Raw genomic sequence first — 26,067 nt, 5'->3', positions numbered from 1 at the left:
TAAAAGAAGGAAGGAAAAATCATGCATCACTTGGAGAATGAACAAGAGGTCAATGAATGATCAATGGGTTATACAAGTCATCAAGGAGGAAATTAAAAAATTCTTAGAGATAAATGAAAACACAGACACACATATCGGAATCTATGGGACACATTTAAAGCAGTTCTAAGAGGAAAATTCATTGCTTTGAGTTCATTCCTTAAAAAAAGAAAAAAACCAACAAATAAATGATCTCATACTTCATCTCAAAATCCTAGAAAAAGAAGAGCAAAACAACAGCAAAAGAAGTAGAAGGCAAGAAATAATTAAAATCAGAGCTGAAATTAATGAAATCGAAACAAAAGAAACAATGGAAAAAATTGACAAACTAAAAGTTGGTTCTTTGAAAAAATAAATAAAATCGAGAGACCCTTAGCCATGCAATCAAAGAGAAGAAGAGAGAGAACTCAAATTACTAGCATACGGGATGAAAAAGGCAACATCACAACAGACACTTCAGAAATACAGAAGATAATCAGAAATTATTTTGAATCCTTATACTCCAATAAAATAGAAGATAGTGAAGGCATCGATAAATTTCTTAAGTCATATGATTTGCCCAGATTGAGTCAGGAGAATATAGACAACCTAAACAGACCAATATCAATTGAAGAAATAGAAGAAACCATCAAAAGACTACCAACTAAGAAAAGCCCAGGACCAGATGGGTATACAGCAGAGTTTTACAAAACATTTAATGAGGAACTAATACCAATACTTTTCATGCTATTTCAGGAAATAGAAAAAGAGGGAGAACTTCCAAATTCATTCTACGAGGCCAACATCACCCTGATTCTTAAACCAGACAAAGACACTTCAAAGAAAGAAAACTACAGACCAATATCTCTAATGAACCTAGATGCAAAAATCCTCAATAAAATTCTGGTGAATCGGATTCAAAAACATATCAAAAAAAATTGTGCATCATGATCAAGTAGGATTCATCCCTGGGATGCAAGGCTGGTTCAATATACGGAAATCAAAAAATGTTATTCACCACATCAATAGACTTAAAATTAAGAACCATATGATCATCTCGATAGATGCAGAAAAAGCTTTCGACAAAGTACAGCATCCCTTTATGTTCAAAACATTAGAAAAACTAGGGATAACAGGAACATACCTCAACATTGTAAAAGGAATCTATGCTAAGCCTCAGGCTAGCATCATTCTGAATGGAGAAAAATTGAAGGCATTCCCTCTAAAATCTGGAACAAGACAGGGATGCCCTCTCTCACCACTTCTGTTCAACACAGTTCTCGAAACACTGGCCAGAGCAATTAGACAGATGAAAGAAATTAAAGGCATAAAAATAGGAAAAGAAGAACTTAAATTATCACTATTTGCAGATGACATAATTCTATACCTAGCAGACCCCAAAGGGTCTACAAAGAAACTATTAGAGCTAATAAATGAATTTAGCAAAGTGGAAGGATATAAAATCAACACGCATAAATCAAATGCATTCCTGTATATCAGTGACAAATCCTCTGAAATGGAAATGAGGAAAACACTCCATTCACAATATCCTCAAAAAAAAAAAATAAAATACTTGGGAATCAACCTAACAAAAGAGGTGAAAGACTTATACAATGAAAACTACAGAACCCTAAAGAGAGAAATAGAAGAAGATCTTAGAAGATGGAAAAACATACCCTGTTCATGGATAGGCAGAACTAACATCATCAAAATGGCGATATTACCAAAAGTTCTCTATAGGTTTAATGCAATGCCAATCAAAATCCCAACGGCATTTCTTGTAGAAATAGATAAAGCAATCATGAAATTCATATGGAAAAACAAAAGACCCAGAATAGCAAAAACAATGCTAAGCAGGAAGTGTGAATCAGGTGGTATAGCGATACCAGACTTCAAACTATACTACAGAGCAATAGTAACAAAAACAGCATGGTATTGGTACCAAAACAGGCAGGTGGACCAATGGTACAGAATAGAGGACACAGAAACCAACCCACAAAACTACAACTTTCTTATATTTGATAAAGGGGCTAAAAGCATGCAATGGAGGAAGGATAGCATCTTCAACAAATGGTGCTGGGAAAACTGGAAATCCATATGCAACAAAATGAAACTGAATCCCTTTCTCTCGCCATGCACAAAAGTTAACTCAAAATGGATCAAGGAGAGTGATATCAAACCAGAGACAAGGCATCTGATAGAAGAAAAAGTTGGCTACGACCTACACACTGTGGGGTCGGGCTCCAAATTCCTCAATAGGACGCCCGTAGCACAAGAATTAATTTCTAGAATCAACAAATGGGACTTGCTCAAACTAAAAAGTTTTTTCTCAGCAAAAGAAACAATAAGAGAGGTAAATAGGGAGCCTACATCCTGGGAACAAATCTTTACTCCTCACACTTCAGATAGAGCCCTAATATCCAGAATATACAAAGAACTCAAAAAATTAGACAATAAGATAACAAATAACCCAATCAACAAATGGGCCAAGGACCTAAACAGACACTTCTCAGAGGAGGACATACAATCAATCAACAAGTACATGAAAAAATGCTCACCATCTCTAGCAGTCAGAGAAATGCAAATCAAACCACCCTAAGGGGCTTGGGATGTGGCTCAAGCGGTAGCGCGCTCGTCTGGCATGCGTGCGGCCCGGGTTCGATCCTCAGCACCACATACAAACAAAGATGTTGTGTCTGCCGATAACTAAAAAATAAATATTAAAAATTCTCTCTCTCTCTCTCTCTCTCTGTCTCCTCTCACTCTCTCTTTAAAAAAAAAAAAAAAAAAAAAAAAAAACACCCTGAGATATCATCTCACTCCAGTAAGATTGGCAGCCATTAAGAAGTCAAACAACAACAAGTGCTGGTGAGGATGTGGGGAAAAGGGTACACTTGTACATTGTTGGTGGGACTGCAAATTGGTGCAACCAATTTGGAAAGCAGTATGGAGATTTCTTGGAAAGCTGGGAATGGAGCCACCATTTGATCCAGCTATTCCCCTTCTGGGTCTATTCCCTAAAGACCTAAAAACAGCATGCTACAGGGACACGGCTACATCGATGTTCATAGCAGCACAATTCACAATAGCAAGACTGTGGAAGCAACCTAGATGCCCTTCAATAGACGAATGGATAAAAAAAAATGTGGCATTTATACACAATGGAGTATTACTCTGCATTAAAAAATGACAAAATTATAGAATTTGGAGGGAAATGGATGGCATTAGAGCAGATTATGCTAAGTGAAGCTAGCCAATCCCTAAAAAACAAATGCCAAATGGCCTCTTTGATATAAGGAGAGTAACTAAGAACAGAGTAGGGAAGAAGAGCATGAGAAGATGACTAACATTAAACAGGGATGAGAGGTGGGAGGGACAGGGAGAGAGAAGGGAAATTGCTTGGAAATGGAAGGAGACCCTCACGGTTATACAAAATTATATACAAGAGGAAGTGAGGGGAAAGGGAAAATAATACAAGGGGGAGAAATGAATTACGGTAGAAGGGGTAGAGAGAGAAGAGGGGAGGGGAGGGGAGGGGAGGGGGGATAGTAGAGGATAGGAAAGGCAGCAGAATACAACAGACACTAGTATGGCAATATGTAAATCAGTGGAAGTGTAACTGATGTGACTCTGCAATCTGTATACGGGGTAAAAATGGGAGTTCATAACCCACTTGAATCAAAGTGTGAAATATGATATATCAAGAACTATGTAATGTTTTGAACAACCAATAAAAAAATTTAAAAAAAAAGGATATGTTGTTTTTGCTTTGTTTTATTTTCTTGGTTTAATTTGTTTTCACATATTTAGAAACACAAGAAAAATTGAAAATCTAGCAATAGTTTTCATTTATCAATCAATCATAAGAGGTTATCTTGAAAGATCTATGTAAAAAATACTGAAACCAAATTGGAAAAATATCAATTCATTAATATATATATATATATATATACACACACACACTCATAAACTTATGCTGATTCCATACATATTTGACTTCACCCAGGGATTTATATTTTAATGCAGAAATTAATAGTCTTCTTCCTGCATTAATATATCTACCAATTTCATGAGAAATTTTTGTATCAATTCAAGAATTTAAATGAAATGAAACTAGTCTTGCATAAGTCATATTAATGAATACTTTTGTAATTAATTAAACTTTGAATGACAAAGTCACTATAATTATTGTTTATATTTGCCTGTCAATGTGTCCCTATTGACATAGTAATGAAATTATTTTAGATAACTTGCCCAAAATAATTAATAATATATTAATAATATATACATATATGGAGAGAAAGCTAATACTAGTGCACCAAAAATTTAATGAGAAATAAATTAGAATTAGGGCCGTATGAGAATAATGTATCATTCTCATATTTGTGGTTTCAGTATCATAAAGGAATAAGCATTTTTATATATATTAGCTAAAGAAAGTGCATTTGGGCAAATGTAGTTTGTATGTTAGTGCAAGGAAGGAATCCATGTATGTAAGTTTGTTATAGCAAACACATTGTTAGCAGAATTTATATCTTATCTTAGTGGTAACAGAAAGAACTCAATCTGGGTTGACCTAAGTACTAACATTACAAAACTCTCATATTCCATGGGTAAAACTTAAAAAATGTTTTCAGGATTGAAATATGTGTTTATTATGAGTATGTTTTAGTAGACATGATTTGAATAAAAGCCAAATGAAAAATTTACTATTTAAATAAATAAGTGACTTCATTGGATAATTGTATCTTTGTTCAGCAAAGGCAAGAGATTTTCTTTTTTCCCTTATCCATATTCCAGATGCAGTATTTACTTTTTTTCTAGGTTTCTTCAGGATTCTAAGTCCAAAGCATCAGGGAAGAACTTAATTACATCAGAAAGAAATTTTTCCCTCTCTTTCTTTCTCTATTTGCAACCTTCCACAGGAGCCATATTCAGTTAACATAATATAAAACATTTCACCAGGTGGAAGCTTTTTATCTCATTTGGTTGAAGATAATGTAGATCAATGATCCAATATTCTTAAATAAGAACACTCAAAAAGGTGAGCAAGTCGATTGCTTAATTCTGGTTTTGGAACCTGGCATCATGTTTAGTAAAAGTTAAAAAAAAAGACTCAAAGCTTATATACTTAGGGAGTAGAGATTCAGAGAGAAATATTTTGAAAGTAGTTCAGTGCATCATGGGTCTTAACATCTAAGTGGGCAGCTTCCATGTGCCTGCTTGGGAATTGACACGTTTCCAAACTTGGAACACACAGTAGAAAATGGTGGACTCAAATTTAAGTAACCCAAGGACTAAGGATTAGGGCTGGTAACCACTCTATGTAAAGTATAAATCAATGTAAACTGCTTGTTTGGCATTTCCCAGAACAAAGGATGGAGGAGTGTTTTCCAAGGAACTTCAATCAAAGAGACATCCAGGACCACTTGAGGGAGGCTGGGAGACATCAATAGAAAGAAAGAAGCTAGAAATGTACCATGAGATGCCAAAAGGTTTAAAAATTAATTATAAGCAATTAACAAGTGTGTCTAGAGAAGGATGCATTTGTCCATGCAGTGAGAAATGCAAGTAAGATGTGCAGCACATATTAGAATGGAGGATAGAAATCTAAAGAATTGACACAGGCCACCTTAGAGAAAAGACAAGTTTCCAATCTCATCCATTCCCACAGGTATCCTGATAAGTCACCAGAGCAGGGCCAAAGGAAAATTTTCTGCTGTGTATGTATGCCTCTCCTCCAGCTTTAATCTTCCCATGTCTGGAAGTATTAAGATAAATTTGGATGTAGAAGAAGGTTTAAGTTGTTTTGCATTTAAGGTTATTGCTGTGTTTTAATACAGTACTGGTTAAACTAAACTGAAATTTCACCTGAGTGATGTTACCAGAGGTTTTATGGATGCCGAAATAAGCAAAAGAACCCTGTGGCATGTCACAGACATTATCTTGGAAGGAAAGAACAAAGACCACAGAAAAATTTTACCTTGACAATGTGGGGGGTGGAAAGGGGAGAATAAAGTTGTGTTCTGATTACATCCTTTGCGTGTTGCTTATTCCTCTGCCCTCTTAAGCCCTAAGGCCCAAATTTACTTTTAGCCCTCTTTCCTTGTATGAATCTTAGCATTTTTACGAGTACATACCTGCAATCTTCCTCAAAGTTCAGTATACCAAAGAGAGAGAGAGAGAGAGAGAGAGAGAGAGAGAGAGAGAGAGAGAGACAGAGAGCGAGAGAGAGAGAGAGAGAGAGAGAGAGAGAGAGAGAGAGAGAACTTTTAGATAGCTCTGTGTTTCCCAATCAGCAAGCAGAAGAAACTGCAGAACAGGGTGAAGGTCAAGCTCTGCACATGAAGCAAATTGTTTCAGGGCCTGAGCTCAGGGTCTAAAATACATACCAGTCAACTGATTTTGATTTCTTAATTTTAGCAATCATATATATATATATATATATATATATATATATATATATATATATTTAGATATATATATTTAGATATATATGTACAAATTTAGATACATATGTATAGATATGTACAAATAAATATATGTAGTCATATACATATGTATATGTATTATATATTTTATATTATACATATATTATATAGAAACATATATGCACATCTCAACAAATAATATAGATGTATAAAATAAGTAAAAATTGCTATTAAATTTTTTTCAGAAAGAAAATTATTTCTCAATTTTTAATTGTTTAGGCTTCCTACAGTGTTTATTCAATAACTGAATACTGGGGTCCATTCCTAATATCAAAATCTTATGTAAATATAATGTATATATACACATACAAATCCACACATATTTTCTGTTAGATTGATATATCCCATTTGTTTATTCATATACCAGTTGAGGGACAGAAGTTTAATTGCTTTGCAAGCAAAGGAAAAACACAGGGGACTCTTATACCAGAGGCTGTGATTCTACACCTCAGGGGGAACAGACGGTTTTTAATGATGTGATTTCAGGTGTGTCTGGTCCTACTTCACTTGTTAATCTGAGATATAATCATTTTTTAAATCTTATGGTGCCATTCTCAACTCTGAATTTCTTCACTCCTGTGGTGGGTATGTGCTCAAGGACAGATAACTGGACAAAAAGTAATCCTGTTCCCCCCCAGATAAGGTACGGGGAGAGGAAGATGAAATAAAAAATGTTGATTTTAAAATAAACTTCAGTGGCAGAGCATCATGCTGGGGTTTTTCATGTTAAGTTTTTAATTTAATTTATACTTAACTGAACTTTATTTGTCCATGGTGGGTGGGTTGTATTGTTTAAAAGGGCATCACTTTTATACCAGTTAATATAGAAAATCATATATTAAATCTGTAGAACATTATATTTTCCACTTATACAAACTTATAGTAAAATCAATTTGTTTCAAATTCATCTGCTTCAGAGTTCTAGAAATTTGGGAATCAACTGAAAGGACTCTTTGTGTCAGAGTTGGGGAGTTGACCACCTGGGAGGATAAGGAGGTGTGGAAAACAGTATATGATGAATGGGGAGGGAGATGAAGCTGGAAACAGAAGCAGGATCCCATATGGGGGAGCTCCCATGGGACCTGATGATGCTCAAAAAACACTTGAAGAAACAAAAGAGAAATGGTAGGAGCAAAAGTAGGGCTCTTCTGAGCCCTTTTGTTCCCTGACAACTAGGTAAGACACTTCTTGAGGGTAAGGATGTCCAATGCTCACTGTCCTCCCTGCCCCACTCCCCACTGAAAAATGGCTCCCTAACAACTGAAAACACAAGTAGAAGTTCCTGAGGGTGTAAGGGCCTTTCCTGGGGGCTGCCCTGTGAGTTCACCACACAAAGTTGGGAACAGACAATTCAATGGTGGACCAGTCTTTCATGGAAAACAACATGCTCATGAGATGTCACATGATGGAGTCCCTTATTCCATCAACTGCCAACCACTCTACAAGCACCAGCCCAAGAATTCCTGATACTCAGAACCTGGTGACCTCATCTTTAGAGAACAATGGGACTGGGCCTTCTGGGGACTCCCATTGGTGGGCAGAGTAGTGGGTGAGTTCACTCTTTCCAGAGCCATAGGCCTGGTAACCAGAGTGAAACTTACAGATTCACAAAAGGAGGACATGGGCCTTCCAGGCAGTAAGTAAACCCAGACCTTTGAGTGTGGGGGACAAACTTTCAGGGAAGACCTTTTGAATGAATGGGGGTGGTGGCTGCCTGAATGGAGTGCTATTTAATTAAGAGACAGACTCCTCTAGGAAACTAAGGACTCCTCGAAGGCAGAGACCATGTTCTGCCCAAGCAGAAAAGATACACTTGAGGTCCTTGCCCTTAGTGAGGCTTCTGGGTCTGAATGACTGTATGGGTCCTGGACTGGGAGCCTGTTAGAGTCTGTAAACAAGTCTGGATGGCGCTTGGCATTTTGCCAGAGGGAGTGGTTTGTGAAGTAATGCCAGGGAGCCATTAAGTGTGGAGATTTCTTATTGGTTGACTGCTGCATCTAGTTTATGTTAATTAAGATAAGCAGTGTGGAATGTATAAATACCTCTGTTGTCCTACAATAAATGGCTCCCACTCCTGCTGTATCAATGTAAACAAGTTCTTCATCACCCCCTGGTTATTTTGCTGCAGCCAGACTGCGGCAGGAGCCAGAAGGCCTGACTTGAGTCTGGGCAGATCATGGCCCCTCTACACCTAGTGTTCCTTATCTGTAAAAGGCTAATGGGGTCGCTTACATGCCCTGCAAATATAGCTTTGACTGAATCAGGAAATTATTAGGCATGTCTTTGAGAAAGGTGGGAGGGAATGAGAGGATGAATGAGTCAATGAGATACAGTTCAGGTCCCAAGCTAGAGCTGTCAGTCAGCTTTCCTCTTTTCTATTTTTTACTGCCTCAGAGTGGGTGCCATGGTACTTTGGATTGTTGGGGCTCTGCACCGTGATGACTGTTGGCTGCATCCTCTTACTCCACTGGAGGAAGAACCTGCGGAGGAGGCAGCATGCCCAGCAGTGGGTGGAGGTGATGAAAGCTGCCACCTTCAGTTACAGCCCACTGCTGTACTGGGTCAAAAAAAGACGCAGACATGGCATGACGGCCACCATCAGAATAGACCCTCCCCGGCCTGTTGCCTATACGGATATTGAACTCCAAATTCTGGTTCTTCCATCGGATCCACTCCCCCATGAAGACATGCGTCACACCTTCAGAGGTGGAAGCCCCAAGGAGGAAGCCGCTGTTCCCCTCCAACCTGCTCTGGTGGTTTCACAGGAGCCCTCACCTAAGGGGATGCCAGAGCGCCAGACCCCATCACCCTTCCCGATTATCTTCCCAGAGATCCCCTCTGCCCCTCCCCTCTGCACCCTGAACTTTCCTCCCATGCTGTCCCACTCTGCCTCCTACCCCTTTCTCAGGGCTCCTGAAAGGCAGGTCGACTACTATTCCCTTCCCGCACTGGCCCAAGGGGTGAACCGACCCAATGTGTAGACTTTTACTACAGGGTTGAAGCCTCCTGTCACTGAAAGTGAGAGATTCAGGGGCCAGGTATTAGAAAAAGGAGTCAAAGACTGTGATCCTGATACACAGGTCATAACCTTTATAGATGTTACATAGTAAAGTTTTTTTTAAAAGTCAGAGGCATTTGTGTCTCATTTGCCAGTAGGAAGGCAATGTCCTTCCCCTGTGTGATGGTGGCACAAGTCTCACCAATACAATGAGAACTAGAGGCTGGCTCTGAAGAGACACATTGAGCCAATACTTGTGGATGAACTCAATTCCCTCCCTCAAGTATTCAATGTGTTCAAGACCCTGGGCTAGGTCCCCAAAGGCACTGCTCTTCTGCAGGATGGGAAGTAAAATTGCCACAAGAGTAACAATTGCCAATGGCACACAGCTACAGCAGTCCACAGTGGCTATGCCACTGGCCAAGCAAGTCATCATGAGGTCAGTGAACCACACCACACTATGTGCTGACTGGGTGATGTCTATGATGTATCGATTCTTAGCTGGTTGTTTCTCTACATTATTTCTAACAGAACAACACTGCAAAATGGTTATTATGATTTTTCTTTTACTGATGAGGAGACAGGTTCCAAGGTTTCTTTTTTGTTGTTATTTTCTCTGAGCCTCTTCACCCATTTACATCTGCCTGGCATTACAGTCCCTGGTCTTTCCACCCCATGGTATCCCTTCCCTAATCACGTCTTCTTAAAACATCCTTGATGAATGAATGCTTCACTGTGTGTAGAGTGTCATCAGCTTGGTCTACAGATTTGCTTACTGGAAGGGCTGGTGGTAACCGCCTAATATTATATGGAGTAACACATCCAAAGCGTGTATCTGAAGATATCTATGGCTGCACAAAAGTTGAGTCCCCTGTCATTCTTCTACATGGGAATATTAATAATTTTTATACTTTCTGGATAAGGTCCAAAAAGGAGACACAAAGATAATTATGAGATATTTGCCCCAGTTTAAAGATAAGAAAACCTGATTCTGTCCCCAAAATTTTTCCCATTTACTCTAAAAATGAGCAAAACCACTTACCATATTTCATCTAAACTTTAAATGTACATGGCCCTGAGAGAAGTGCCTGGTTTTGCCTATTTTGTGGTGTGTGGTGTGTGTGATTGTGATTCTCAGAAGTTAGTAAACATGTAGCCAATTTTTTTCTTCCCCCCACTCCCTGTGTGTGGGCTGAAGGGCTTAGATCCAGCAACTGCAAAGAAAGCCTGATTCCTATCTATATGGCCTCTAGCAATATATTTTAAGCCATTTTCATTTTTTAAAGTTAAGTGGAACCATTTCTTCCTTGTGTAAACATGATCTTATATTGTATCTAAAAATACAAAACAGGACTACGCAGATCTTCTCTGGAAGAACAAGGGCAGAGGTTCACTTCTCCCTCACCTTGCCCCCTGGTCACCTTGCCCCCTTCAACTCTGCAGAGACCTAAAGCCCCTGACATATAGTCTTCACTGCTTCACACCCAAGACTCTAATTCTGAAGGTAGATTCTAGGACATTAATTTGTGCCAATGATCAGTTAGCCCCTGCTTTCAAAGGAGGAGAGAAGCCATAAACATAAATCAAAGAAGATTTTCTTTTTCTAAAGAATCAAGGGATGGGGGAAGGCTTTGTAACACACAGTGACAAAAAGCATGTTTTATTCAGATAAATTAAAATGGCTATCACTGATATGAAATGAAGCTCAAACTGAGGGTAGGGATGCCCAATGCTCACTGTCCTCCCTGCCCCACTCCCCACTGGAAAATGGCTCCCTAACAACTGAAAACACAAGTAGAAGCTGTTGTGGGTGTAAGGGCCCTTTCCTGGGGGCTGCTCTGTGAGTTCATCACACAAAGTTGGGAACAGACAATTCTATGGTGGACCAGTATTTCACAGAAAACAACATGCTCATGAGATGTCACATGATGGAGTCCCTTATTCCATCAACTGCCAACCACTCTACAAGAACCAGCCCAAGAATTCCTGATGCTCAGAACCTGGTGATCTCATCTTTAGAGAACAATGGGACTGGGGCCTTCTAGGGACTCCCATTGGTGGGCAGAGTAGTGGGTGAGTTCACTCTTTCCAGAGCCATAGGCCTGGTAACCAGAGTGAAACTTACAGATTCACAAAAGGAGGACATGGGCCTTCCAGGCAGTAAGTAAACCCAGACTTTTGAGTGTGGGGGACAAACTTTCAGGGAAGACCCTTTGCATGAATGGGGGTGGTTGGTGCCGGAATGGAGTGCTATTTAATTAAGAGACAGACTCCTCTAGGAAACTAAGGACTCCTCGAAGGCAGAGACCATGTTCTGCCCAAGCAGAAAAGATACAATTGAGGTCCTTGCCCTTAGTGAGGCTTCTTGGTCTGAATGACTGCATGGGTCCCAGACTGGGAGCCAGAAAGCCTGTCTTGAGTCTGGGCAGGTCTGGCCCCTCTACACCTAGTGTTCCTTATCTGTAAAAGGCTAATGGGGTCGCTTACATGCCTTGCAAATATAGTTTGACTGAATCAGGAAATTATTAGGCATGTCTTTGAGAAGGGTGGGAGGGAATGAGAGGATGAATGAGCCAAATCCAGGAGAGGAATGAGAAACAGTTCAGGTCCCAAGCTAGAGCTGTCAGTCAGCTTGCCTCTTTTCTTTTTTTTTTTTTTTTTTTTTTTCTTTACTGCCTCAGCATGGGTCCCATGGTACTTCGGATTGTTGGGGCTCTGCACCATAATAACTGGTGGCTGCATCCTCTTACTCCACTGGCGGAAGAATGTGCAGAGGAGACAGCGTGCCCAGCAGTGGGTGGAGGTGATGAGAGCTGCCACCTTCAGTTATAGCCCACTGCTGTACTGGGTCAACAAACGACGCAGATATGGCATGACTGCTGCCATCAGAATAGACCCTCCCCAGGCTATTGACAATACTGACATTCAACTCCAAATTCCGGATCTTCCATCAGAGCCGCACCCCCGTGAAGACAGGCATCATGCCTTCAGAGGCAGAAGCCCCAAGGAGGAAGCCTCTGTTCCCCTGCAGCCTGCTCTGGTGGTCCCACAGCAGCCCTCACCTAAGGGGATGCCAGAGCGCCAGACCCCATCACCCTTCCCGATTGTCTTCCCAGAGATCCCCTCTGCCCCTCCCCTCCGCACCCTGAACTTTCCTCCCATGCTGTCCCACTCTGCCTCCTACCCCTTTCTCAGGGCTCCTAAAAGGCAGGTCCACTTCTATTCCCTTCCCGCACTGGCCCAAGGGGTGAACCGACCCAATGTGTAGACTTTTACTACAGGGTTGAAGCCTCCTGTCACTGAAAGTGAGAGATTCAGGGGCCAGGTATTAGAAAAAGGAGTCAAAGACTGTGATCCTGATACACAGGTCATAACCTTTATAGATGTTACATAGTAAAGTTTTTTTTAAAAGTCAGAGGCATTTGTGTCTCATTTGCCAGTAGGAAGGCAATGTCCTTCCCCTGTGTGATGGTGGCACAAGTCTCACCAATACAATGAGAACTAGAGGCTGGCTCTGAAGAGACACATTGAGCCAATACTTGTGGATGAACTCAATTCCCTCCCTCAAGTATTCAATGTGTTCAAGACCCTGGGCTAGGTCCCCAAAGGCACTGCTCTTCTGCAGGATGGGAAGTAAAATTGCCACAAGAGTAACAATTGCCAATGGCACACAGCTACAGCAGTCCACAGTGGCTATGCCACTGGCCAAGCAAGTCATCATGAGGTCAGTGAACCACACCACACTATGTGCTGACTGGGTGATGTCTATGATGTATCGATTCTTAGCTGGTTGTTTCTCTACATTATTTCTAACAGAACAACACTGCAAAATGGTTATTATGATTTTTCTTTTACTGATGAGGAGACAGGTTCCAAGGTTTCTTTTTTGTTGTTATTTTCTCTGAGCCTCTTCACCCATTTACATCTGCCTGGCATTACAGTCCCTGGTCTTTCCACCCCATGGTATCCCTTCCCTAATCACGTCTTCTTAAAACATCCTTGATGAATGAATGCTTCACTGTGTGTAGAGTGTCATCAGCTTGGTCTACAGATTTGCTTACTGGAAGGGCTGGTGGTAACCGCCTAATATTATATGGAGTAACACATCCAAAGCGTGTATCTGAAGATATCTATGGCTGCACAAAAGTTGAGTCCCCTGTCATTCTTCTACATGGGAATATTAATAATTTTTATACTTTCTGGATAAGGTCCAAAAAGGAGACACAAAGATAATTATGAGATATTTGCCCCAGTTTAAAGATAAGAAAACCTGATTCTGTCCCCAAAATTTTTCCCATTTACTCTAAAAATGAGCAAAACCACTTACCATATTTCATCTAAACTTTAAATGTACATGGCCCTGAGAGAAGTGCCTGGTTTTGCCTATTTTGTGGTGTGTGGTGTGTGTGATTGTGATTCTCAGAAGTTAGTAAACATGTAGCCAATTTTTTTCTTCCCCCCACTCCCTGTGTGTGGGCTGAAGGGCTTAGATCCAGCAACTGCAAAGAAAGCCTGATTCCTATCTATATGGCCTCTAGCAATATATTTTAAGCCATTTTCATTTTTTAAAGTTAAGTGGAACCATTTCTTCCTTGTGTAAACATGATCTTATATTGTATCTAAAAATACAAAACAGGACTACGCAGATCTTCTCTGGAAGAACAAGGGCAGAGGTTCACTTCTCCCTCACCTTGCCCCCTGGTCACCTTGCCCCCTTCAACTCTGCAGAGACCTAAAGCCCCTGACATATAGTCTTCACTGCTTCACACCCAAGACTCTAATTCTGAAGGTAGATTCTAGGACATTAATTTGTGCCAATGATCAGTTAGCCCCTGCTTTCAAAGGAGGAGAGAAGCCATAAACATAAATCAAAGAAGATTTTCTTTTTCTAAAGAATCAAGGGATGGGGGAAGGCTTTGTAACACACAGTGACAAAAAGCATGTTTTATTCAGATAAATTAAAATGGCTATCACTGATATGAAATGAAGCTCAAACTGAGGGTAGGGATGCCCAATGCTCACTGTCCTCCCTGCCCCACTCCCCACTGGAAAATGGCTCCCTAACAACTGAAAACACAAGTAGAAGCTGTTGTGGGTGTAAGGGCCCTTTCCTGGGGGCTGCTCTGTGAGTTCATCACACAAAGTTGGGAACAGACAATTCTATGGTGGACCAGTATTTCACAGAAAACAACATGCTCATGAGATGTCACATGATGGAGTCCCTTATTCCATCAACTGCCAACCACTCTACAAGAACCAGCCCAAGAATTCCTGATGCTCAGAACCTGGTGATCTCATCTTTAGAGAACAATGGGACTGGGGCCTTCTAGGGACTCCCATTGGTGGGCAGAGTAGTGGGTGAGTTCACTCTTTCCAGAGCCATAGGCCTGGTAACCAGAGTGAAACTTACAGATTCACAAAAGGAGGACATGGGCCTTCCAGGCAGTAAGTAAACCCAGACTTTTGAGTGTGGGGGACAAACTTTCAGGGAAGACCCTTTGCATGAATGGGGGTGGTTGGTGCCGGAATGGAGTGCTATTTAATTAAGAGACAGACTCCTCTAGGAAACTAAGGACTCCTCGAAGGCAGAGACCATGTTCTGCCCAAGCAGAAAAGATACAATTGAGGTCCTTGCCCTTAGTGAGGCTTCTTGGTCTGAATGACTGCATGGGTCCCAGACTGGGAGCCAGAAAGCCTGTCTTGAGTCTGGGCAGGTCTGGCCCCTCTACACCTAGTGTTCCTTATCTGTAAAAGGCTAATGGGGTCGCTTACATGCCTTGCAAATATAGTTTGACTGAATCAGGAAATTATTAGGCATGTCTTTGAGAAGGGTGGGAGGGAATGAGAGGATGAATGAGCCAAATCCAGGAGAGGAATGAGAAACAGTTCAGGTCCCAAGCTAGAGCTGTCAGTCAGCTTGCCTCTTTTCTTTTTTTTTTTTTTTTTTTTTTTTCTTTACTGCCTCAGCATGGGTCCCATGGTACTTCGGATTGTTGGGGCTCTGCACCATAATAACTGGTGGCTGCATCCTCTTACTCCACTGGCGGAAGAATGTGCAGAGGAGACAGCGTGCCCAGCAGTGGGTGGAGGTGATGAGAGCTGCCACCTTCAGTTATAGCCCACTGCTGTACTGGGTCAACAAACGACGCAGATATGGCATGACTGCTGCCATCAGAATAGACCCTCCCCAGGCTATTGACAATACTGACATTCAACTCCAAATTCCGGATCTTCCATCAGAGCCGCACCCCCGTGAAGACAGGCATCATGCCTTCAGAGGCAGAAGCCCCAAGGAGGAAGCCTCTGTTCCCCTGCAGCCTGCTCTGGTGGTCCCACAGCAGCCCTCACCTAAGGGGATGCCAGAGCGCCAGACCCCATCACCCTTCCCGATTGTCTTCCCAGAGATCCCCTCTGCCCCTCCCCTCCGCACCCTGAACTTTCCTCCCATGCTGTCCCACTCTGCCTCCTACCCCTTTCTCAGGGCTCCTAAAAGGCAGGTCCACTTCTATTCCCTTCCCGCACTGGCCCAAGGGGTGAACCGACCCAATGTGTAGACTTTTACTACAGGGTTGAAGCCTCCTGTCACTGAAAGTGAGAGATTCAGGGGCCAGGTATTAGAAAAAGGAGTCAAAGACTGTGATCCTGATACACAGGTCATAACCTTTATAGATGTTACATAGTAAAGTTTTTTTTAAAAGTCAGAGGCATTTGTGTCTCATTTGCCAGTAGGAAGGCAATGTCCTTCCCCTGTGTGATGGTGGCACAAGTCTCACCAATACAATGAGAACTAGAGGCTGGCTCTGAAGAGACACATTGAGCCAATACTTGTGGATGAACTCAATTCCCTCCCTCAAGTATTCAATGTGTTCAAGACCCTGGGCTAGGTCCCCAAAGGCACTGCTCTTCTGCAGGATGGGAAGTAAAATTGCCACAAGAGTAACAATTGCCAATGGCACACAGCTACAGCAGTCCACAGTGGCTATGCCACTGGCCAAGCAAGTCATCATGAGGTCAGTGAACCACACCACACTATGTGCTGACTGGGTGATGTCTATGATGTATCGATTCTTAGCTGGTTGTTTCTCTACATTATTTCTAACAGAACAACACTGCAAAATGGTTATTATGATTTTTCTTTTACTGATGAGGAGACAGGTTCCAAGGTTTCTTTTTTGTTGTTATTTTCTCTGAGCCTCTTCACCCATTTACATCTGCCTGGCATTACAGTCCCTGGTCTTTCCACCCCATGGTATCCCTTCCCTAATCACGTCTTCTTAAAACATCCTTGATGAATGAATGCTTCACTGTGTGTAGAGTGTCATCAGCTTGGTCTACAGATTTGCTTACTGGAAGGGCTGGTGGTAACCGCCTAATATTATATGGAGTAACACATCCAAAGCGTGTATCTGAAGATATCTATGGCTGCACAAAAGTTGAGTCCCCTGTCATTCTTCTACATGGGAATATTAATAATTTTTATACTTTCTGGATAAGGTCCAAAAAGGAGACACAAAGATAATTATGAGATATTTGCCCCAGTTTAAAGATAAGAAAACCTGATTCTGTCCCCAAAATTTTTCCCATTTACTCTAAAAATGAGCAAAACCACTTACCATATTTCATCTAAACTTTAAATGTACATGGCCCTGAGAGAAGTGCCTGGTTTTGCCTATTTTGTGGTGTGTGGTGTGTGTGATTGTGATTCTCAGAAGTTAGTAAACATGTAGCCAATTTTTTTCTTCCCCCCACTCCCTGTGTGTGGGCTGAAGGGCTTAGATCCAGCAACTGCAAAGAAAGCCTGATTCCTATCTATATGGCCTCTAGCAATATATTTTAAGCCATTTTCATTTTTTAAAGTTAAGTGGAACCATTTCTTCCTTGTGTAAACATGATCTTATATTGTATCTAAAAATACAAAACAGGACTACGCAGATCTTCTCTGGAAGAACAAGGGCAGAGGTTCACTTCTCCCTCACCTTGCCCCCTGGTCACCTTGCCCCCTTCAACTCTGCAGAGACCTAAAGCCCCTGACATATAGTCTTCACTGCTTCACACCCAAGACTCTAATTCTGAAGGTAGATTCTAGGACATTAATTTGTGCCAATGATCAGTTAGCCCCTGCTTTCAAAGGAGGAGAGAAGCCATAAACATAAATCAAAGAAGATTTTCTTTTTCTAAAGAATCAAGGGATGGGGGAAGGCTTTGTAACACACAGTGACAAAAAGCATGTTTTATTCAGATAAATTAAAATGGCTATCACTGATATGAAATGAAGCTCAAACTGAGGGTAGGGATGCCCAATGCTCACTGTCCTCCCTGCCCCACTCCCCACTGGAAAATGGCTCCCTAACAACTGAAAACACAAGTAGAAGCTGTTGTGGGTGTAAGGGCCCTTTCCTGGGGGCTGCTCTGTGAGTTCATCACACAAAGTTGGGAACAGACAATTCTATGGTGGACCAGTATTTCACAGAAAACAACATGCTCATGAGATGTCACATGATGGAGTCCCTTATTCCATCAACTGCCAACCACTCTACAAGAACCAGCCCAAGAATTCCTGATGCTCAGAACCTGGTGATCTCATCTTTAGAGAACAATGGGACTGGGGCCTTCTAGGGACTCCCATTGGTGGGCAGAGTAGTGGGTGAGTTCACTCTTTCCAGAGCCATAGGCCTGGTAACCAGAGTGAAACTTACAGATTCACAAAAGGAGGACATGGGCCTTCCAGGCAGTAAGTAAACCCAGACTTTTGAGTGTGGGGGACAAACTTTCAGGGAAGACCCTTTGCATGAATGGGGGTGGTTGGTGCCGGAATGGAGTGCTATTTAATTAAGAGACAGACTCCTCTAGGAAACTAAGGACTCCTCGAAGGCAGAGACCATGTTCTGCCCAAGCAGAAAAGATACAATTGAGGTCCTTGCCCTTAGTGAGGCTTCTTGGTCTGAATGACTGCATGGGTCCCAGACTGGGAGCCAGAAAGCCTGTCTTGAGTCTGGGCAGGTCTGGCCCCTCTACACCTAGTGTTCCTTATCTGTAAAAGGCTAATGGGGTCGCTTACATGCCTTGCAAATATAGTTTGACTGAATCAGGAAATTATTAGGCATGTCTTTGAGAAGGGTGGGAGGGAATGAGAGGATGAATGAGCCAAATCCAGGAGAGGAATGAGAAACAGTTCAGGTCCCAAGCTAGAGCTGTCAGTCAGCTTGCCTCTTTTCTTTTTTTTTTTTTTTTTTTTTTTCTTTACTGCCTCAGCATGGGTCCCATGGTACTTCGGATTGTTGGGGCTCTGCACCATAATAACTGGTGGCTGCATCCTCTTACTCCACTGGCGGAAGAATGTGCAGAGGAGACAGCGTGCCCAGCAGTGGGTGGAGGTGATGAGAGCTGCCACCTTCAGTTATAGCCCACTGCTGTACTGGGTCAACAAACGACGCAGATATGGCATGACTGCTGCCATCAGAATAGACCCTCCCCAGGCTATTGACAATACTGACATTCAACTCCAAATTCCGGATCTTCCATCAGAGCCGCACCCCCGTGAAGACAGGCATCATGCCTTCAGAGGCAGAAGCCCCAAGGAGGAAGCCTCTGTTCCCCTGCAGCCTGCTCTGGTGGTCCCACAGCAGCCCTCACCTAAGGGGATGCCAGAGCGCCAGACCCCATCACCCTTCCCGATTATCTTCCCAGAGATCCCCTCTGCCCCTCCCCTCCGCACCCTGAACTTTCCTCCCATGCTGTCCCACTCTGCCTCCTACCCCTTTCTCAGGGCTCCTAAAAGGCAGGTCCACTTCTATTCCCTTCCCGCACTGGCCCAAGGGGTGAACCGACCCAATGTGTAGACTTTTACTACAGGGTTGAAGCCTCCTGTCACTGAAAGTGAGAGATTCAGGGGCCAGGTATTAGAAAAAGGAGTCAAAGACTGTGATCCTGATACACAGGTCATAACCTTTATAGATGTTACATAGTAAAGTTTTTTTTAAAAGTCAGAGGCATTTGTGTCTCATTTGCCAGTAGGAAGGCAATGTCCTTCCCCTGTGTGATGGTGGCACAAGTCTCACCAATACAATGAGAACTAGAGGCTGGCTCTGAAGAGACACATTGAGCCAATACTTGTGGATGAACTCAATTCCCTCCCTCAAGTATTCAATGTGTTCAAGACCCTGGGCTAGGTCCCCAAAGGCACTGCTCTTCTGCAGGATGGGAAGTAAAATTGCCACAAGAGTAACAATTGCCAATGGCACACAGCTACAGCAGTCCACAGTGGCTATGCCACTGGCCAAGCAAGTCATCATGAGGTCAGTGAACCACACCACACTATGTGCTGACTGGGTGATGTCTATGATGTATCGATTCTTAGCTGGTTGTTTCTCTACATTATTTCTAACAGAACAACACTGCAAAATGGTTATTATGATTTTTCTTTTACTGATGAGGAGACAGGTTCCAAGGTTTCTTTTTTGTTGTTATTTTCTCTGAGCCTCTTCACCCATTTACATCTGCCTGGCATTACAGTCCCTGGTCTTTCCACCCCATGGTATCCCTTCCCTAATCACGTCTTCTTAAAACATCCTTGATGAATGAATGCTTCACTGTGTGTAGAGTGTCATCAGCTTGGTCTACAGATTTGCTTACTGGAAGGGCTGGTGGTAACCGCCTAATATTATATGGAGTAACACATCCAAAGCATGTATCTGAAGATATCTATGGCTGCACAAAAGTTGAGTCCCCTGTCATTCTTCTACATGGGAATATTAATAATTTTTATACTTTCTGGATAAGGTCCAAAAAGGAGACACAAAGATAATTATGAGATATTTGCCCCAGTTTAAAGATAAGAAAACCTGATTCTGTCCCCAAAATTTTTCCCATTTACTCTAAAAATGAGCAAAACCACTTACCATATTTCATCTAAACTTTAAATGTACATGGCCCTGAGAGAAGTGCCTGGTTTTGCCTATTTTGTGGTGTGTGGTGTGTGTGATTGTGATTCTCAGAAGTTAGTAAACATGTAGCCAATTTTTTTCTTCCCCCCACTCCCTGTGTGTGGGCTGAAGGGCTTAGATCCAGCAACTGCAAAGAAAGCCTGATTCCTATCTATATGGCCTCTAGCAATATATTTTAAGCCATTTTCATTTTTTAAAGTTAAGTGGAACCATTTCTTCCTTGTGTAAACATGATCTTATATTGTATCTAAAAATACAAAACAGGACTACGCAGATCTTCTCTGGAAGAACAAGGGCAGAGGTTCACTTCTCCCTCACCTTGCCCCCTGGTCACCTTGCCCCCTTCAACTCTGCAGAGACCTAAAGCCCCTGACATATAGTCTTCACTGCTTCACACCCAAGACTCTAATTCTGAAGGTAGATTCTAGGACATTAATTTGTGCCAATGATCAGTTAGCCCCTGCTTTCAAAGGAGGAGAGAAGCCATAAACATAAATCAAAGAAGATTTTCTTTTTCTAAAGAATCAAGGGATGGGGGAAGGCTTTGTAACACACAGTGACAAAAAGCATGTTTTATTCAGATAAATTAAAATGGCTATCACTGATATGAAATGAAGCTCAAACTGAGTTATAAAAACCTTGAATTCACCCCCTAAACTGAACCAAAATTGCTTATATGTGATCAAAATAGCTGCACTAGAACAAAAGTAGATTTGCATTACTTCATATGAGAATACAAGTTAGGTTAGGTTCATATAATAAAAAATACACACTCTGTAAAATCTCAGGATATCCAAATGTGTTCTGGTTTGGGTATGAAAGAAACAAAATCTAGTTGGTGTTGGTAAATGAGCCAAGGAGATGCACAGCAAACAAAAAGCTGTCAATAAAAACTGCTTGACAGGACATTCACCCCATGGGAGTCAAAATTCTCCACTGTGATCAGCAGGGCCAGCACAGGGGGTTGGAGGGGTTATGTGCAGCAATGCAAAGAAAGGAAACTGCTGTAGAATGCAAAACAGCCAGCAGCAGAGGAAGGGGGTCCAGTCCTCAGCTTTGTTGCCTCAGACCCATTCCTGGGTGCCAGGTACATTGCAGCATCTTGAAGCCAGGCACTTTATTCCTCTGGGAATTCTACAGGGCCTGTTGCCTCTCTGAATAATGGAGAGGCTCTTTAAGTAAACATTATGATGCCAGATTTTATATATATATATATATAATCAGAAAGCAATGCTTTGGGAAACTAAAGAAAGAAGAAGTAGGAGCTGCCAAACAGAATAGCTAAAGGATTGCAAATGAAAGCCATACTCAGATCACTACCCAACCTTTCTCAGAGAGCTGAGGATGTGGCAGTTGATGCTTGACTATAGCTCAACACAAGGACTAGGCTGGGTAAGTGAGGACCCCATACAGATATAAATCCCACATTCACAGTAAGTAATTGGTTTCTGGGGCTTGTAAGCTGGTATTCTTAACTAGAACAAAGGAAGTTGAGATAACTACCTGTGTCTGGAGACATGGTAGTTTCTCAGGCAGGATGACAAGGGATCACAGGCCTGAGTGCAGAATGGGTGCATGTGGCAATGACCCAGCGATTCCATTCCTAGGCATATATTGGGGGAAGAAAACATATCTACAAAACCCTGCACAATAATATTCACAGCAGTATTATTCCTAATAGTCCCAATGTGGAACAAATCAAATAGCTCATGAATGGATAAATAAAAATGGGCTATGTCCATACAATGGAATATTACTCAGCCAAAAAAGAAATGAAGTACTGCTACATGCTACAACATAAACAGACCAGGACAGCATTACACTACAAGAAGCATACCCAAGGCCACTTATTATGATTTTGTTCATAGGAAATATCCCAAACCCAGCATCACTCCTAAAAGACACTCCAGTCCCATTAGTGATCACTCTCACTATCTTCTTCTATCAGCCCCCAGTAACTACTAATCTACCTTTCATCTCTATGGATTTGCCTATTTTGAACAATTCTTATAAATTATATAAGATGTGACACTTTTGTCACAATACAGGAACAAAATAGTGGCTCCATAAATATTTGCTGAACCAGTGGAGAAACAGTATAGAAAGAAAGGATATATGGTCTAGGAAAAGGTCACACAATTTTAGAGGTAGGAGAAATGTCATCTAGTCCAAATATCTAATTTTGTAGGTGAGAAAATCTAGATCCCCCAAAATCCTGGACTGACCCAGGGATAGTCAGACATAGAGTGACAGAAGTGAGAATTAGAACACAAAAGGTTTGATTTACAATGTAGGAGTTTTTGTAGACTAACTCTTCAAAATAAAAGTTCCCTTTTTCCTTCACTTCATCTAATATGATGCAGTGATCAGTACCTCCTTAGGTGTAGGGCTTCCTTACTTGCTTGTGTCTAAACATGGTTGAGACTTTTTCTGGTGTTTTAGGATGAATTTGTTTCAAGAAAAAGACCCAAATCATTTCTCAATATAACCAGGCCCTTTCAACCTCTAGTATTTGGTTACTACTATTGTTTCTCCCTTTGAGCAGGTGTTTTGTGGAGATCTCCTACTAAAGTACAAGCTCTCTTAATTTTGAAAGCTCACAAGCTGGCAGCCCCAGGAAGTATGACTCTAGAGCTCACCCATTCTCAGAGAATAGCTCTGACATGTATTGTATCACCTTATTCTGATTCATTATCTAAAAACTAAAAAGATATTTCACAACTATAGATTTTAGGAACAGAACTCTAAAATGTCTTTTGCTTATATATTTGTTTGAATACTGGATCCACAAACACGTATTATTCACTCTTGTTTGATATGTTTTCTCTATGATGAGGATTAATGATCTTCTTGACAATAAAGATTTCTGTGATCCTTTGAGGAAAAAAAAATTGACTCCACCCTTACCTCTTGACTTCTACCTCATTCTATTTTATACTCATGGAACAATTACTATTTTACCCTTCAGTTTGTGAATCCAATACAAAGATTAACCAGCTGTTGCTTTTTTAATTCAGAAGTAAACCGTCTTTCCCCCTCCATTCCAAGTGAAGCAAAACCCACAATCTATTAAGTTTGTCCAAAAAAGTCATGCTTGATAGACTAAGGATTTCTTTTTTTTTTTAATACTAAGAATTTCTATACATTTTCATCAAACTTCTAAAACCATGGTTTTTACAGGAAAAATCTATCAACTGGACAATATGTAACAGATGAATTCTGAATTTCAACTAGATGGCCTTTTTTTACATATATATGATATGAAGGATAGCTTTGCTCAAAGGAAGTGCACATCAGAGAAAGTGGGTTGAAAAGATTCGTAAAACTAGAAGGGAACAGTGATTTCCTCTAGTATCAATCTGACCCCTTCATTTGACAGAAGAGGAAAGTGAACTTAGCAAAGGAAGGACAGTCTTCTCAAGAAATAGTTGTAGAACAAGACAATGTCCCAGCCAGAGAGAAAGGAAGGAAAGGGGAGGGGAAAAGAACCTCACCCTAAAACTCACACCATGTACAAATATTAATTCAAAATGATCATGGATTAAAATGTAAAACATAAACCCATAAAGAAAAGGAAAGTGAAGCTCAGCAAGGGAACTTGGTTTGCCAAAGTTCACCCAGTGACTTAGACTTGTCACAGAGTTTGTTTCAATACATTATTATTCACCATCTCAGCAAACTCCAATTGGCCCTGATAATTCTCTACTCAGGCTCATTCAGAGTAAATGGTTGCCACTCTGTTGACTGGATATTTGTTCATGCTCTTTTGGTCTTGAAAAATCTGTGCTACTTGAATTACTCATTCAGCCTTCACTAGGCAACTGCCCTGTGCCAGCCATCCTCCAGGATTAGAAGCTGGAAGTCATGTTTCCCATCTCAAGGGACTCAGAGTTCATGGGGGAGAGAGTGGAGTCTCACCCTAATGAGATTTAAACCCCTTCAGGGCAACAACCATTTTTCCTTCCTTTTCTCCAGGTGAGCACAGCCAGTGGAGCGCTGGGCACACCTGGCACATTTTGGTGATTGGCCAGTCTTGAGGTCCAGGGGCTGCCCTGGTCTGTAGAGAGGACTGGAGTCTACAGAGATTAAGGGGCAAACCCTCCATAACGTGAGAGAGGAGTGCAGGTCGTCCCAGGGGACTGGGGGGCCACCTGGCTCATCTCTTGGTCTGCCACAGGCAGTGGATACAGGGGGACCCGCCAATGGCGGAGAGAACCTGGCAGACTGAGGAAGACCCCCAAAGCTCCACAGGCGCCTCCTCCCAGGGCACAGCCTGTGGCTGCCTGGTGGCTAATGATGGCTGCAGGGCCCTCACCCAGGTCTGTCCCTGCAGTTCCTCCAAAAAGGACCTTAAACTGCTAGATGGCAGGATGCAGGGATCCCACTGTGTTTCTATTTCCTTCTCTGTCTCCTTTCTGTAGTTTGGAATTTTTTTCTGGTGGAAAGTCGTGGGTCACCCATGGCCTCCCCTCTGTCGCCCCCTCAGCCCCGTGTTTCTGCTTCTCCTCAGAAAATTTAGGTCCCTCGGGGAAAACTTTAAAATTGAACTTCCAATTTCAAGAAGAAGAAAATTTCAACATGAAGTGCTCTGGACTCACAGGGCCCAAGCGCCCTTTCTCCGGAGACAGGGCCTACTAGGACAGCGTTCGCCTCAAGGGTCAAAGCCTCGCTCTCACCCTGTTGCCCTGGTTCCTGGGCCTTTTCCAAACTGACTTCTCGGTCTCATGAATAATCAGCCCCGCCTAACTGGGCGGGGCGAAGCTTCCTCATGAATAATCAACTAGTCTCCTTGGGCGAGTCGACGCTGCCTCATGAATAATCAGCCCAGCCTTCCTGGGCGGGGCCGAGGCTTCCTCATAAAGAATCAGCCAGGCCTTCCTGGGCGAGGTGATGCTTCCTCTTGAATAATGTATTTTTCTCTTTTTTTTAATTTTATTTTTTATTTTTTTTTTATTAGTTGTTCAAAACATTACATAGCTCTTGATACATATTTCATACGGGCTTTCAGGAACAGGAGGCGGAGTCAGTCTCATGAATATGCAAAGCAGAGGAGATTGGCAGATAACGGCTCTCCTGCCAGGCGGGGCCCCTCACAGCCTGCTCCAGCTCTCAGTACCGAGCCCTCCAGAGCCATTGCTGTGTCTCTCCCACCTTTCTGAGGGCTCTCGTCGCTCTCCCAAGCTGGAGGGACCCACACCAAGCTCCTGCCGCCTCTGGAAGCTGGCGTCTCTGACTGCCGCGCGTGGGTAACCTGTAGGTCAAGGACAGCCTCCTGGGGCTTTCTGAGGGAGCACTGCCCTCTGAGGTGAGGCACCAGCTGGGTGGGTGAGGTCCCAGGGACCTTGGTCTCCTAGGTCAGGCCACTGAGGTGGGGTCCCAGGCAGACCCGAGGCCAGCGCAGTGCGACGTGGGCCAGGGCTGACTAGACTCTGGAGGGACCTGGGGGCCAACAGAAGTCTCCAAAGGGCAGAGCGCCTCAGTCTTCCAGGGCATCTCCCACCTCTTCCCCGCCAGTGACCCTCTATGTGTCATTATGAAAATGAAACAAACTGTACATCGAGTCCCCTTACCCTGCCCCTGAGCTGAGCTCCAATGATCAGTTCTTAGTTCTTTTCTT

At 42.3% G+C, this 26,067-nt stretch overlaps 4 protein-coding genes across 4 annotated transcripts; all 4 read left to right on the top strand.

The window, feature by feature from the left end:
* Nucleotides 1-8,947: 8,947 nt before the first annotated feature.
* LOC308643390 (testis-expressed protein 38-like) lies at nt 8,948-9,490 on the top strand (the record flags this gene model as incomplete). The annotated part of the gene is made up of 1 exon (XM_081283255.1): nt 8,948-9,490. One exon carries the CDS (start codon nt 8,948-8,950, stop codon nt 9,488-9,490), a length of 543 nt encoding a protein of 180 aa, XP_081139381.1.
* A 2,823-nt stretch (nt 9,491-12,313) lies between these two features.
* Nucleotides 12,314-12,775, top strand: LOC308643389 (testis-expressed protein 38-like; the record flags this gene model as incomplete). The annotated part of the gene is made up of 1 exon (XM_081283254.1): nt 12,314-12,775. One exon carries the CDS (start codon nt 12,314-12,316, stop codon nt 12,773-12,775), a length of 462 nt encoding a protein of 153 aa, XP_081139380.1.
* A 2,824-nt stretch (nt 12,776-15,599) lies between these two features.
* LOC308643388 (testis-expressed protein 38-like) lies at nt 15,600-16,061 on the top strand (the record flags this gene model as incomplete). Its single annotated transcript, XM_081283253.1, has 1 exon — nt 15,600-16,061. The coding sequence occupies one exon, from the start codon at nt 15,600-15,602 to the stop codon at nt 16,059-16,061; it is 462 nt and encodes a 153-aa protein (XP_081139379.1).
* A 2,823-nt stretch (nt 16,062-18,884) lies between these two features.
* LOC308643387 (testis-expressed protein 38-like) lies at nt 18,885-19,346 on the top strand (the record flags this gene model as incomplete). Its single annotated transcript, XM_081283252.1, has 1 exon — nt 18,885-19,346. The coding sequence occupies one exon, from the start codon at nt 18,885-18,887 to the stop codon at nt 19,344-19,346; it is 462 nt and encodes a 153-aa protein (XP_081139378.1).
* Between the last annotated feature and the right edge of the window lie 6,721 nt (nt 19,347-26,067).

Source organism: Spermophilus citellus, assembly GCF_964194105.1.
Source record: "Spermophilus citellus genome assembly, chromosome: 3".
Lineage (NCBI taxonomy): Eukaryota > Metazoa > Chordata > Mammalia > Rodentia > Sciuridae > Spermophilus > Spermophilus citellus.
The sequence above is the reverse complement of the archived record's forward strand: the minus strand, read 5'-3'. Positions and strand labels throughout refer to the sequence as shown.